Source organism: Beauveria bassiana, assembly GCF_000280675.1.
Source record: "Beauveria bassiana ARSEF 2860 unplaced genomic scaffold BBA_S00008, whole genome shotgun sequence".
Lineage (NCBI taxonomy): Eukaryota > Fungi > Ascomycota > Sordariomycetes > Hypocreales > Cordycipitaceae > Beauveria > Beauveria bassiana.
The window spans coordinates 947,947-960,647 of NW_007930843.1; the positions used below are offsets into that span (position 1 = coordinate 947,947).

At 44.6% G+C, this 12,701-nt stretch overlaps 4 protein-coding genes across 4 annotated transcripts; 2 read left to right on the plus strand and 2 right to left on the minus strand.

Moving 5' to 3' along the window:
• Positions 1 to 1,435: 1,435 nt before the first annotated feature.
• BBA_03925 (Aldo/keto reductase) lies at positions 1,436 to 2,496 on the minus strand (the record flags this gene model as incomplete). Its single annotated transcript, XM_008599022.1, has 3 exons — positions 1,436 to 1,825; positions 1,872 to 2,343; positions 2,474 to 2,496. The coding sequence occupies 3 exons, from the start codon at positions 2,494 to 2,496 to the stop codon at positions 1,436 to 1,438; spliced, it is 885 nt and encodes a 294-aa protein (XP_008597244.1).
• Positions 2,497 to 5,256: 2,760 nt separating this feature from the next.
• BBA_03926 (uncharacterized protein) lies at positions 5,257 to 6,429 on the minus strand (the record flags this gene model as incomplete). The annotated part of the gene is made up of 5 exons (XM_008599023.1): positions 5,257 to 5,281; positions 5,340 to 5,435; positions 5,495 to 5,551; positions 5,695 to 5,891; positions 5,971 to 6,429. 5 exons carry the CDS (start codon positions 6,427 to 6,429, stop codon positions 5,257 to 5,259), a joined length of 834 nt encoding a protein of 277 aa, XP_008597245.1.
• Positions 6,430 to 8,284: 1,855 nt separating this feature from the next.
• On the plus strand, positions 8,285 to 9,014 carry BBA_03927 (uncharacterized protein; the record flags this gene model as incomplete). Its single annotated transcript, XM_008599024.1, has 2 exons — positions 8,285 to 8,299; positions 8,580 to 9,014. 2 exons carry the CDS (start codon positions 8,285 to 8,287, stop codon positions 9,012 to 9,014), a joined length of 450 nt encoding a protein of 149 aa, XP_008597246.1.
• An 828-nt stretch (positions 9,015 to 9,842) lies between these two features.
• BBA_03928 (uncharacterized protein) lies at positions 9,843 to 11,792 on the plus strand (the record flags this gene model as incomplete). Its single annotated transcript, XM_008599025.1, has 1 exon — positions 9,843 to 11,792. The coding sequence occupies one exon, from the start codon at positions 9,843 to 9,845 to the stop codon at positions 11,790 to 11,792; it is 1,950 nt and encodes a 649-aa protein (XP_008597247.1).
• Between the last annotated feature and the right edge of the window lie 909 nt (positions 11,793 to 12,701).

Genomic DNA, 12,701 nt, shown 5'->3' on the forward strand with positions numbered 1-12,701 from the left:
AATAGTTAAATATTATAGGGTTAGGGTAGCTAGGTGATTTACTTATCTAGGTAACTTACTTATTAACTATATTAAAAGATATTATTAATATTAATTTCTAAAAAAATATAAAGTTTTTCTAATTTCTGAAAATATTAAAGTAAAATAACTTAATAGTAAACTTAATTATCATTGTTAACTATCTTAATTAAGCTTATAACTTATTTAGTACTTTAATAATTTTTATAATAATAAGAAAAACTATAACTAAGCTATACTAGTATCTTACTATACTAGATATAGACCTAATCTAAGTAAAAACCTACCTTCCTTTACAAAGTCTATCTATTATTATATTATAATCCCTAATATTTATTAGTAATTAGTAACTTTTTTATAATAAAGTACTAATTTACTATATAAAGCTATATCTTCTATTATTAATTAGTTAATTCTTTTATATAGGTATATTAAAAATTCATATTATCTATATATACCCCTAAGTAACTAATAAGCCCCTTTATTATTATTCTCTCTATAGTTATATTTTTTAGTATTTAGAAGATTTTTAGCCTTAATTATATTATAAGGTATTAGGTAATATAGTAGTTAGTATATGCTCTTTAACCTTTTACCTTAACCTAGACCTATAGTTACCTTAAACTTCTCCTATATAAGTTACTATAGTGCCTAGCTTTTAGGAAAAAAAGGGGTACCTCCGGCTAGATTTAAACTAACGATCTATGTGCTAACCTACACAGAACTCCCTAGTATTAAACCACTCTACTATAGAGGTAATAAACTTAATTAAAAAAAAAAGAAATTATTTTTATTAAATACAAGAACTTGAATAAAACGCTTCTTATAAGGCTATCCTTGCCGAAGGTATGAAAAGTAATATCCCTACCTAAATACTAAGAGCAGCTATCCTGGGGCGAGATCTGATGAGAGTAACAGTACTGACAAGTGTCGAAATCACGGCCTTGTTATTATGGGGAGTAGTATCACTTTACACCAGTATACCAGTTGAAACTTGATTATTGTAGCTGGACGCACGCACGGAGAACAAGGTGAGCCAAAAATAGCATGACCGCGCTGATCAGATGCTCAAAAAGCAGCCGTGGGCGCAGTGGAGTGTCTGGACCAACGCACTCCTGTTCTGCTTGCTCTGTGCGCACTGATGTCGATTCGGCTGGAGCCCATTGGCGCAGGTGGCGTTGGACGCTGGACGATCAGGTTATGCTGGTACGAAATATACAAACGACATGTGGTACGACGCGATGTGAGACAGTTACACCACAGAATGTTCGGTCGTAGATTACAAACGGATGATACTAGCAGGTAAATGGAGTGGAGAGGAGAGATATATGTAGAGAACGAAAAGGTAGAAGGCTACAGCTTCTCACCGGATAAGACACGGTACTGCTCTTTTCACCCATCTTGAGTATCTGGCAGGTTACTCTTCATCGCCAAAGAAAACCTTGACGGGCAACGAATCGTCAGTGAAGATCTTGAAGCGCTCGGTTACCCCATCGATTGCCTTGACCTCATCCTCGGTCAGGCTCCAGCCGTCAATATCAAAGTTGTCCTTAATGCGGGCCGGCGTAGCGCTCTTAGGGATGACACTCCAGCCCTTTTGGATGCCCCAGACGAGGAGCACCTGCTGGATTGTCTTGTTCTTGGCGTCGGCTAGCGCCTTGAGCTTTTTATTAGCGTAAAGCGGCGAGTTCGTCGAGCCTAGGCACGAGTAGGCGGTGCTGTGAATGCCCTTGGACGTGGCGTAGCTGATAAGCTTAGGCGAGGGGTTGCATGGATGTAGTTCAACCTGATTAACGGTAGGTACAATCTTCACTTGTTAGAAACATTCGTTTAGGAGTATGCTTATACCACACCTTGCAGCTAGCATCGTTCAAAAGAGTCTCGAGGTGTTTGATAGTAAAATTGGAAACGCCAATGTTCTTGACCTTACCAGTATCGACTAACTTTTGCATCTCGCGCCAGGTGTCAATAAAGTTCCAGTCATCAAAGACGGCCTGTTGGCCAGGAATCACCGAGACAGGCCAATGCATCAGGTATAAATTGACATAGTCGACACCGAGCTTAGCGAGAGACTCGTCGAGCGCCTCGGCGACTCGCTTGTGGTCTTCGTTAGAGAGCTTGGTGGTGAGCCAAATTTGGTCCCGAGGCACGCCCGAGGCCTTGATACCAGCACCAACCTCGGTCTCGTTACCGTACGCTGAGGCCGTGTCGATATGGCGGTAGCCGGCCTTCAGTGCAACCTCGATCGCGTTCGGCGATTTGACCTGCCAGGTGCCGAGGCCGATGGCGGGAATCTTGTCGCCCGTGTTGAGGATAAAAGTGTGACTGGGCCAGTTAGGGCGGGACGATGCAGAAAACGCATGTGAGAAAGAGGAGATCTCGAGGAGAGGAGCAGTAAATGGGCTGCGGTTGGCGCAGTGGTGATAAGAAGCATGGTTTGACGGGGAGGACGTACGCAGTGTTCTTAACGGCAGCCATCTTACGATGATTTGTGCAGGTACATTTAAAGTGGGGGAGAGAGTGAGGATGTAAGAGGAGAATAGCAAGAAAAAATAGGAGAGCAATGGCCTTAAAGAAATTCTTGGTGGCCGACTGTTTACGCTTTGCTCTCCTCTACTGGCGCGAGAACAATTATATTCCATCTTTCGCTCATAAAGGAAAATTTTAGCTCATCTGCCGGCAGTGAGTGTTCTACTGCAGAGATCATCACAAAGCGACCCGCTATATAAGGTTGATCATGCTATTATGACGTTTCAATAAGGATACTTACGTCCAACAGGTCTTTCTCCGCGGAGATTGATACTTCACGTCGCTTAATACATAGCCGTGTTGTGCATTTTCATACAAGGTATGGCTCTTGTTGGCTATAGTGCCCGCCTTCTGTACCGCTCACATGAATGATTACATATATAGGTTGAACGTACCTATATTTCAGCGCACTCGGCAGTGGAGAAGCAAAGAGGCAAACTTTTCGCGTCCTGCTGACATTGCTGTAGATATAGTCCATTGTAGAATTTATAATAGTCAATATCAGATCGGGCTCCATTAACCATTTGTTCTGTGCTATGTAAGCAACATTTCTAATGAAGTACAGTGATGTAGCGCAAGGTCCCGTAACTTCGGGATTACGGAAACCGACCGCCAGGTACAACATTCGTTTGGCGATATTTTCTTCTATGCCTTCGCTCAGCCGGGATAATGATGGGAATTTGGCGTCATTCCTCCCGTTCGTTTGTTCGGATTCGGTATCATGACCACTTCAGCGGTGCGCCACGAGCTAGGATGATAGCCTTGCTGGAGGCAGACGTTGTAGATATTTGCGACAAGGTAGCCTATTGCTGGCCAGAACCTCTTAAGAATATACACCATGATTCCACCGACATGCGTTGAGACGTTGCCAGTACTGAGAAGCCCGGAGTGAGCTTCCTTGTACGGGATTGTTTGATCAAAAAGGTTCCAAGCCTCAGTACAGACGGTTTTTGGAACCAAAGGTCGGCAATGCCGTGCCATACGCTGGCTGAATCCTCAGTAGCGGGTGTTCCGGCCCTCAGTTCAAGTCAGCGGGCAGATCTTGTCAACGAATATAGAGCAAGCTCGAGCTTTGAGCCTGGCCAAATTCACACGTCGAACAGCCAACGACAAAATTGCGGACCCATGGTCTCTCTGTGTCACACTAGAAACCTTGATTCCCTTTGACGAGCAAGCCGAGCTGCCTGCTGAAGAATCCGGCTGGTGCATTGAGAATATCCACACCAGGGGCCTCAATTCCGCCGACGCTGACTTAATGAGATTCGGATTGTAATGGAGACAGTGGAAAGAGTGTCACAGAGATGATGATTATCCACGATCTCATCTAGTATCTAGTGTAGTTTTGGATCCTGAGCTTTGACAAGTTAGTTGTCATAGATGAAGGGGTGAATAGCGCGAACATAAACTTGCACGAGCTGGGGAATCAGCCCTGATCGAAACCTACCCCTGCCAATCTCTGCTAGGGAAGGAGGTGAATACATGGCTGAATAGCTGTCGCGTGCACTGGCGTCATCAAGCTTCAGGAGCCGGCAGCGGGGGTTTGAGCCGTGAGTAGCCTAAGCACGAACATCCGAGAACAAGCAAGCCTATTATATCTATAATATTAGCTTAAATAATGGAGAAAAGTAGCTTAAATAATGGGGAAAGGCATTTTTATTACACGGTACTGCCTAACCAGGCAGATCGCGGTAGGCAAGGGCCACCCACTTTAATGTACAATGTGGCTATTCTCAGCCCTGCGACGGGTAAGTTTTTATCCCTTGAGGCCGGTAATCCTTTTAAAGAGATTCCGATATATCGTGTGCTGTGATGTGTGCGGTACTTCCTAAAGGGAGACCAACTCGATGAACCGATCGCTTGGGAGTGTGACTGGGAGTTCTGCTGCTTTGCAACCCAGGTGTCCTGCACCGTCATCGGGTTTCCCATTACAACTCCTATTCTGCGACATGATTTTCGACAGTCAAAGACGGAGCAAGGGCTCCAGGAACGAGACAGACTACAAGGGTATAACACGTAGCACATTTATTTTGAAACATCCTCCTTTAAAGGAGAACAAACTTGCTTATTACTGGAAAAGTATTCGGCCGTTTTAAGTACAATGCTAAGACCACCTCTTCGTAGGTAGCGCAGCATCTACGCTTTCCGTGGCAAATATCGCCACGCAACCTCTGCCTTTCAGAGAAAAAACCACTGCCTTAACTAGTCCCGCACCGAAACCCAGAAACCATGGTGTCCGGCCTACGGTCAACTTCGAGCGCAATCTTAGACGGATTAACTAGATGACTGTCTCCTCGCATTGACGGACTCTGGCCTGCACGATACAAGTCAGTTTTGGCTCTGGCAACAGGGTGAGGGTGAATTTAATAGACGCAATGACTTCACATGATGACAGCCGTCTCTGAAACTGCTCTCCGACGCGTACAAGTATTACCGCTCCACTTGCAGCCAGCCAGGTTCTTCAAAGAACGTCTGATCCTGCTCTCTTAGCTCCACAGAGAAGATTAGCCAGAAACATCGTCGCGCTGCCAAGCATGATACAAAAAGGGCTGAGCAATTTTACCTCGGATCCTCGGAAGTCAAGTCCGACCAACCGTCACGGTCCATCGGGTGGAGCTCCGACGGATGCGGCTCCGACGGAAGCTAACCCGAATACGCAATAGCATCCCTTGATCGACGCAGCGAGGCACATTCTAATTAGTCTAATCTACCCTAGTTGTATCGAAAGGCTCCTAAGCTATATAACTATAAAGGTATAGCTAAAAATAGCTATATAATAATAAGATGAAACTTACGATAATTGACACCTAGCTAGGCTTTCAAAACTGCTAGGTATAAGCCGGCCCTGGAAAAAGTGCTTGTACTGGGTTCCGGGAGTAACATCTCCGTCACTAGTTATATAATTATAATGTTCTAAATGTTATTCGCGAGCTCTAAAATCTAAACTTACAGACATTTAGTTGAAAGGTCGGACAAGGATGTCACTCTATACATGTACTTTGAGATTCTATAGAACAAAGTATCGAGAGATATTGTGGTGCTGTGTATTTACAGTGGCCTCTACTATGAACGAGCGGAACCGAGCATTCTGGAAGAATGCTTAGTGTGTTGCTGAATCTGACAAGAAGTAATGAAAAGAAAGCTCATTACAAAAGAAGTAACGCCAATGCCAATATTTCTTCGAAGAAAGCAGCCTCCGCCTCGAGCTCGAGAATTTCAGCAGCCTCCATAGCTTTAACTTCTAAGGCCTCGGCAGGTTCAAACCCTCCAAGTGCCCCAGCAGCCTCGGTAGCTTCCATTGCCGTAGTAGCCTCGGCAATATTGTTTGCCTCGATGATATCGACAGACTAAACCCTCTCCAGCTTCTCCAACTTGCAGCCTTCCAGTGAGGTCCCTGACACCCAAAGGGTCTGCTTTCACGAATACCTGCTCCTCACGAATCAATTCCACACACCCAGAGCCCCCTCTCTTGCAGATATTTGGTAGTTTCAGGTCAGGTGCGACTTCGTCAAGCGTCTTTTTGTAGTATGGCTCGAGTTTATCGTGATCAAACTTATCGAATGGTGGAATCTTGCGCAGACTTTTCTTTGGTAATCCGGGTTTTGGTATGCCTGTTTTTCTTTTTCCAAAACCGGCAAGCTGATGCTGTGCTCCACTGCTTCGCATATTAAGGTATTTTGGATCGAACTCTGGATTGGGTTCAAACAGCTCCTCAAGCTTCTCGCCATTCTTCAATTTTTCGATATGGTCAGGTGTCAGCGCACTCGCTGAATACCAGCCCTCGATCTGTTGCCAGGGAACACCTTCCAGGACTGCGTATTCAGACTGCTCCACATATTGCGGAATCATATTTTCTGGCTTGAGTGTCTTAACCACATCAATCATTTTGGGGTCTGTGCTGATTCTGTAAACGTATCCGGATTCCCCCGTGTTGATGTTGATTGCAAACTCTTTGGCGATTTGAGGCTCCGTAGTTGTTCAAACGTAACGAGTATAGTCTTTCGTGACCCCCTCATGATGAAAGAATAAGCTGTAGGCTTTATTCTGCTCCGCATCTGTCAATTCTTTGGCATATCTAAGACCTTTGCACCACGAACCCCCTTCTGTGCGAATAATGTCTGGTGACCTCATGTCGCCGCGGAAGACTGTCGACGGCGAGTCCTCGTTGGCACGCTGAAGTATGTGACCGTCTCCCCACTCAAGAAGGAGCAGGAAACGCACAAAAAATGGTGTAAAACTGGCTGCGCATAACGGCGAAAGGGGGGATATACGAATACTAAAGATGTAGGTTGAAACAGTTGCGATTCGCTAATTCTGGAGCTCGTCAATGAGACAATTAAAGATCGTATGTGAGCGATTCTCTACCTCCATTCAGAATGCGGTCTTAGTCTATATATACCTGAAAGGCAAAATACTGGAAAGAAGAACACGTCGAAAAATTGGAATTGAGTCTTTTTGCGAGATTGAAGAGGAGCCTTTGCTTGGCGTTGCAATGGCCATCGTATGACTGTTTTGATTGTAGGAGGTGTGGTGCCAGAAAACAGCTTCTTCGAGCCTGCAAATATTTTATCAAGTGTGTACATATCAATCAGTGTCTCGGCAATTGAAGGTCTCTCATGGAGTAATGCTATCGCGTCGCATGAAGAGTGGCAAGGCATCTTCCTCGCTCCTCCACTGTAGTGCTTGTGACGGCGTCTGACTCGTTAACCGCACTAAACTTCTTATTGAGCCAACATATGTCATCAAATGACTTTGAATGGCTGATATGCCGGGCCCACGAAAACTCATTGAGCGTTCACGTATTCTCGGAGTACGCGATAAGATTGACAGCTGCGCCTGCGTCTGCTTCTCGGATTTAGTCGGTCTACTTCCTGAAGCGTTGTTGTTCAGGCAAGGCTCCGTATTAGAAAAGTCATGCGGACGAGATTGTGCTATCAAAGAAAGATTGGATATACCCATCACGTTCGCTGTTTAACAGGGTCTACACCTTTGTTCTTTTCTGCTATATATACAGCCGTGAGTGTGACTTTCTCCCTTCCTGATGACCAATCACCACATATTACTAAAGCTTGAAAACTTACATCCAGTCGCGCGACAGGCATCATGAAATTATTTGGCACAGTACTGGTCTTGTGCAACTGCTTACTTTTGGGTGCGAGCCTTGCCCAAGCACGAGTTTCTATCCCCGCGAAAGCAGCCTTCGATGTTTCCACTTTGGGTGACTCTGTGGTCGTCGATGCACGTTCAGACATTGGCCAGGCCATACAGAACGGGACTCAAAAGCTCAACTGCCAGCTCTTACTTCGGCGGGAATCAGTCGATTGCACGGGAATTTCGTCTAAGGCTTGCGACTTGGTCAGCTGGATCCATAAGGTGAGTTATATCCATGCTCTCGTTGAGAGTATGTCAGGGAACGAGCTAATTTTCACATCAGGGCTGTCAGAAAGTATCCTGCTATCTTCCAATAACCGCACTTTCAAAGCTTTCACGAGCTAATCTTTCAAACAGCAAGCGGCGTGTGCGTCCAAAACGGGCAACGACGCGAAAAGATGTTGTGATGACGAGGAGCGTCTTCCTTTCGGCGTAGGTCCTTTTAAACACGTCAAGATATAGAGAAGCAAAACTCATGCGAGACAGGGAGGGGTGTATTACAATGGATACTTGAGAGCTTGCGCGCCTCAGTATCAACTCAAACGTTTTGATCGCCCGCAATTTCCCGATCGGCCATGTAATGCGGACTATGGCTGCCGCCTTGGTATGAGCAAATGGCTCTGCGATATGCGGAACTGGGAACAAGCCGTAAGACCAACAGCACCCTTCTCTCGTTTACTGGGGATATAAGACAACAGCTGACATGCGCATTTCCAATCTTCTCCGTCAAACAGGGTTGTGAACAGCGGAAAGTTTGTGATAACCCAATCAGAAGCGGAAAGGAGTTGCATGAGTGCTGCAGGAAGTGGCCAAAGACACCACAGGTATATGATGCAGCTTGGATTCAGACTCGCGCGAATTGACTAACAAAAGCACTCAAACAGGGGTTATTCTCCAAATTCTATCTACATCGTTTCAATCTCAAGTGTCCACAACAGGCGGACGGCAGGTTGAGCGTTGCGAATTCATCTGACGGCGACGTCAACTTTAGATACATGGGCATTGAGGCCGCTGAAGGGAACGAGATCCGCGTATTCAAGGTATACGAGGCGCCGGTTCATACTGGCGAGAAACCTTCAAGTGTGGGATGGATCAAGGTCAAGAAAGCGAAGGGTATGGTGAAGCTTTCGTCATTTTCGAAGAACAAGATCAAACCTGGCAAGAAATATACCGCAGTTGTGCTGCGGCGCCCCGACTACGACTGGCTCGCTCCGCCTGTCAACTTCACTATGCCATGGGATGGGCTGCTGGCCGGCAAACCTAGCAGTAAAAATATGCCCGGTGAGGACGTTGTGTCCAATGAAACCTACGGGCATTGACTCCAGTCAAGCAGGGAACTAGGCCGGCATGTTCGGATCGCACGAGACGCCGGTGATCTTCGAATGTGGGATGAATCATGGTCAAGAACGCGGCGGTACGGTGAAGCTTTCGTCATTTCGGACAGAAAGCTAGATTCTGTCAGGAATTATGGGCACCGCGATGTGGCGCGACTGCTATGACTGGCTTCAAGTTCGAGGTGATTGGAAGTTGGGGGTTATGCTAGAAGGTGAATCAGGGTCGGAGGCCGTGTTCCACCTGAGCAAATAGAAATTGAGGCTGTTCGCCACACCCGACCGTCGGATAAGACAATGCATATATAAATAGATATTAGTTGGGATCAGTGGAAATATAAAACCGCCTCACAAACCTGCCGCCGGCCGGCTGATCTCCTCATGATTATCTGCTTCAATGCACCGTCGGATGTGACTTGAGTGCATGCTATCAAAAAAATTCAGAATAAGAGCGGCTGCCTCTATATCAGTTTGGAACGGTGAGATACTATCGTCTGCTATAATCCGTCGAAAAACTTCCTTCGACTCCTCATCTCGAGGCTTTAGCTGTGGAATAAAATAACACAAGCTAGCCAGCGCCATAATACTCTACAAACTAGTTCTACAAGGCCTACATTTGAATTTAAAGTATTTTACTACTTAATGTAATGATATAGGCGATCTAATTGTTTATAAGCTAATGTAATAAAGAGTTCATGTGCTTACACAACGCACCAGGTTTCAAAGCGGGGTTAGGATCAACGTGGCTATATGACGCCCTCTGTCTACATAGTTCTAGCAGCGGTTGTAAACTAGCCCCTATCCTCCGAAAAATCGATGAACTCTAGTAACGATGATGACAAGGAGCTATCGCTTCATGAACTCAGTGTTCATTACCAGGCACCCATCGTCTCGCAGCTCGTCAGTATAGGAAGCGAGTGCAATCAACTACAGCATGTCAAGTTTCGCTCCTTCGTCAGCCGCCTTCAGTGTCTCGAGCCGGAAGGTATAGAGCTACGCCGAACGTCTATTAACGCCTTTCGCCAGCAAAATTATCTTGCACTATCCTATACCTGGGAACCTTCGGAGTACGAATGTACGGGATCTGGCTGGTACAACGTTGAGGACTGGGATCACAACCATCTCAGTCCTTCAAAAGTCCGGAACTGCGTCCTTGGCCGCGTTCTCAGCTACATGCGCTACGCCGAAGTCCAGTTTATCTGGATCGACGCCCACTGTATCCGCCAAGACACATGCGGCGCTGCCGCTTGCGCCCGTCACACCAGCTGTATTCAACAACGCAATGCTTTTCAGGCTATGGACCTCGTCTACCAGCTCAGCGAGCACCCTGTTGCTCTTCTGGGACGTCCCTTGCGAGTCGGAACCGACCTGCATCTGCTCGCACAAATCCTCTCAGGTGCCTTTGTTGACAACTCCACATGTCGACTCTCGAGCACCACTACGATTCCTGCGGCAAGGAAGGCATTGTGGCTGCTCCGCGAAATCACTCGAGACGTCTGGTGGACCCGCGCCTGGACTTTCCAGGAGAACTATCGTGGCGGGCAGCGGATGCGACTACTTATTCCCCATGATCCGTCTCTAGAGGAGCAGAAGCTACGTCTTGAGATTTTTGATAAAATACCCGAGGAATTATGCATACAATCCGTCGCCTTCTCCACGGAAGCGACACGGCTGTGCCTGGCACTTCGCGAAGTGGCGGGGGCGCTGGCACCGGACGGCGTTTGCTGGATTGATGAAGTTCTCCGAGCGGCTGGAAGATATGCGCTCGTTCTGCCCGAGACGAGCGCAATGACACCAACAGTAGTCGCTGACATCGAGGCGCGCTTGTTGACGGAGCCGTGGGACCGACTGGCCATCCTTGCAAATTGCTGTCAGTACTCGGTGCGGTTAGACGGTCAAGCACTCAGCCAGAAAGGGCACAGCCTTAGTCTGTCGATGCTAGCCATGTGTTTGCTCAATGGCGAGATTCTCAACAACGACGACGACGGCCTGCCCCCCATCACTTCGATGACGACATCAGAATTCCTCGGACAATATCTATTTAAAGAGTTCAGCGCGCCTACAGATGATACTCGGCGGCTAACATTTAACAAGGGTTGCCGACTTACCAACGTGGATTTAACAGTGGAGGGGATCTCGACATACGGGCATATATGGAGATTAGGCCGCATTATTGACACCTCATTGTTTTCGTGGGAGCTCCCATGGATCAATGAACCAAACGGCCGACTCGAACTAAATGAGCGGAAACGCCTGTTGCAGTTGGTGATCTGTTTATATAAGCTAGAGCACCGTAATCTTGCTGGACACATTGATGGATACCTTGCTACCGACGCCGAGGCTGAGGAGGGCTACGTCGACTTTACTGACATGCATTTCCACCATATGGCTATCGAACTAGCAACAGCAATTCAGGCGGGCCAGAAGCTGAGGCTAGGCTGTATCTGGGATCCCACAGGGAAGTCCTCAGCTTACACTGCCATCTTCGTGGGGTCTAGCGAGGAAGAGTACGACGTGGTACGCCCGACGCCGGCATATGTGTTCACCTCAGCCTGGTTTCGTGATCAGGGCTCCGATACTCACGACGCTAACGACATTGACCGCCACGTCTCGCTTGAGGTTGTCTTCGACGGACGCCTAGACTGTAACGGTGTGCCGCGCCTCCGCACCCGCACATGGCGGCTCGGCATGTGCTTCTTCCAAGGTGTTCCGCGCACTAAAGTGGTGTTCCCCTGGCCACGAGCTCTGCAAGACGTCAAACCGTGAAGATTCAGCGACGTGTCGTAAGTATAAGGTGTTATTAGGTTAGGTAAATTATTAGCTTAAGGTTAATTAAGCATTATTAAGTTTACTAATTCTTTATATTAGTTATATTAAATAATAATTATTATAAGACTATTTAGTCTTAATTCTAATTATTTATAATTATCTTTTAAGTAAATTTATAGCTTTTTTTAATATTAAAGCTAATATATAAATAAAAAATAAGTTTCTTTTAGATCCTAGCTAATAAAAAGGCTATATTTAAGTATATACTTTAGTAAATATTATATATCTTTTTCTTTATAGGTTTATAAGTTTATTAGAATATTAAGAATTATAATTAGATAAATATTTTAATTTTTTCTTTTTAGTTTTATAATTTCCTAAAAGATTAAATTTATATTAAATTTTATTTATTAAATCTTAAAAAGAAAAGTATATTCTAAAATATATTAAATAATTAATTATTATATATAAACTAATATAAGATTTAAAGAGAATTATAAAATGTTTATAATATTATAATATATACATATATAAAGACTAAGATATTATATTAATATTATATTAGTAAGGTATTATATATTATTATTTCTTTAACAAGGTATTATTATATCTTTAGTAATATTTATTATTAATAATAATATATAATTAATATAAAATTAAAATTAGTATATATTATATTAAAATTAATAAATTTATTTTTATATTTAATTTAGCAAATTTATTAATTTAAAAAACTAAAATTAAATAATCTTTTTTAATTTAATTTATAAGACTTTCTTTTATAATATATAAATATAAAAAGAACCTATTAATTATTTATTAAATATAATAATAATATAGTTAATAAGTAAGTAATATAAATAAGTAAATAGTATATCTTTACTAACTTATTACCCTTTAACTATT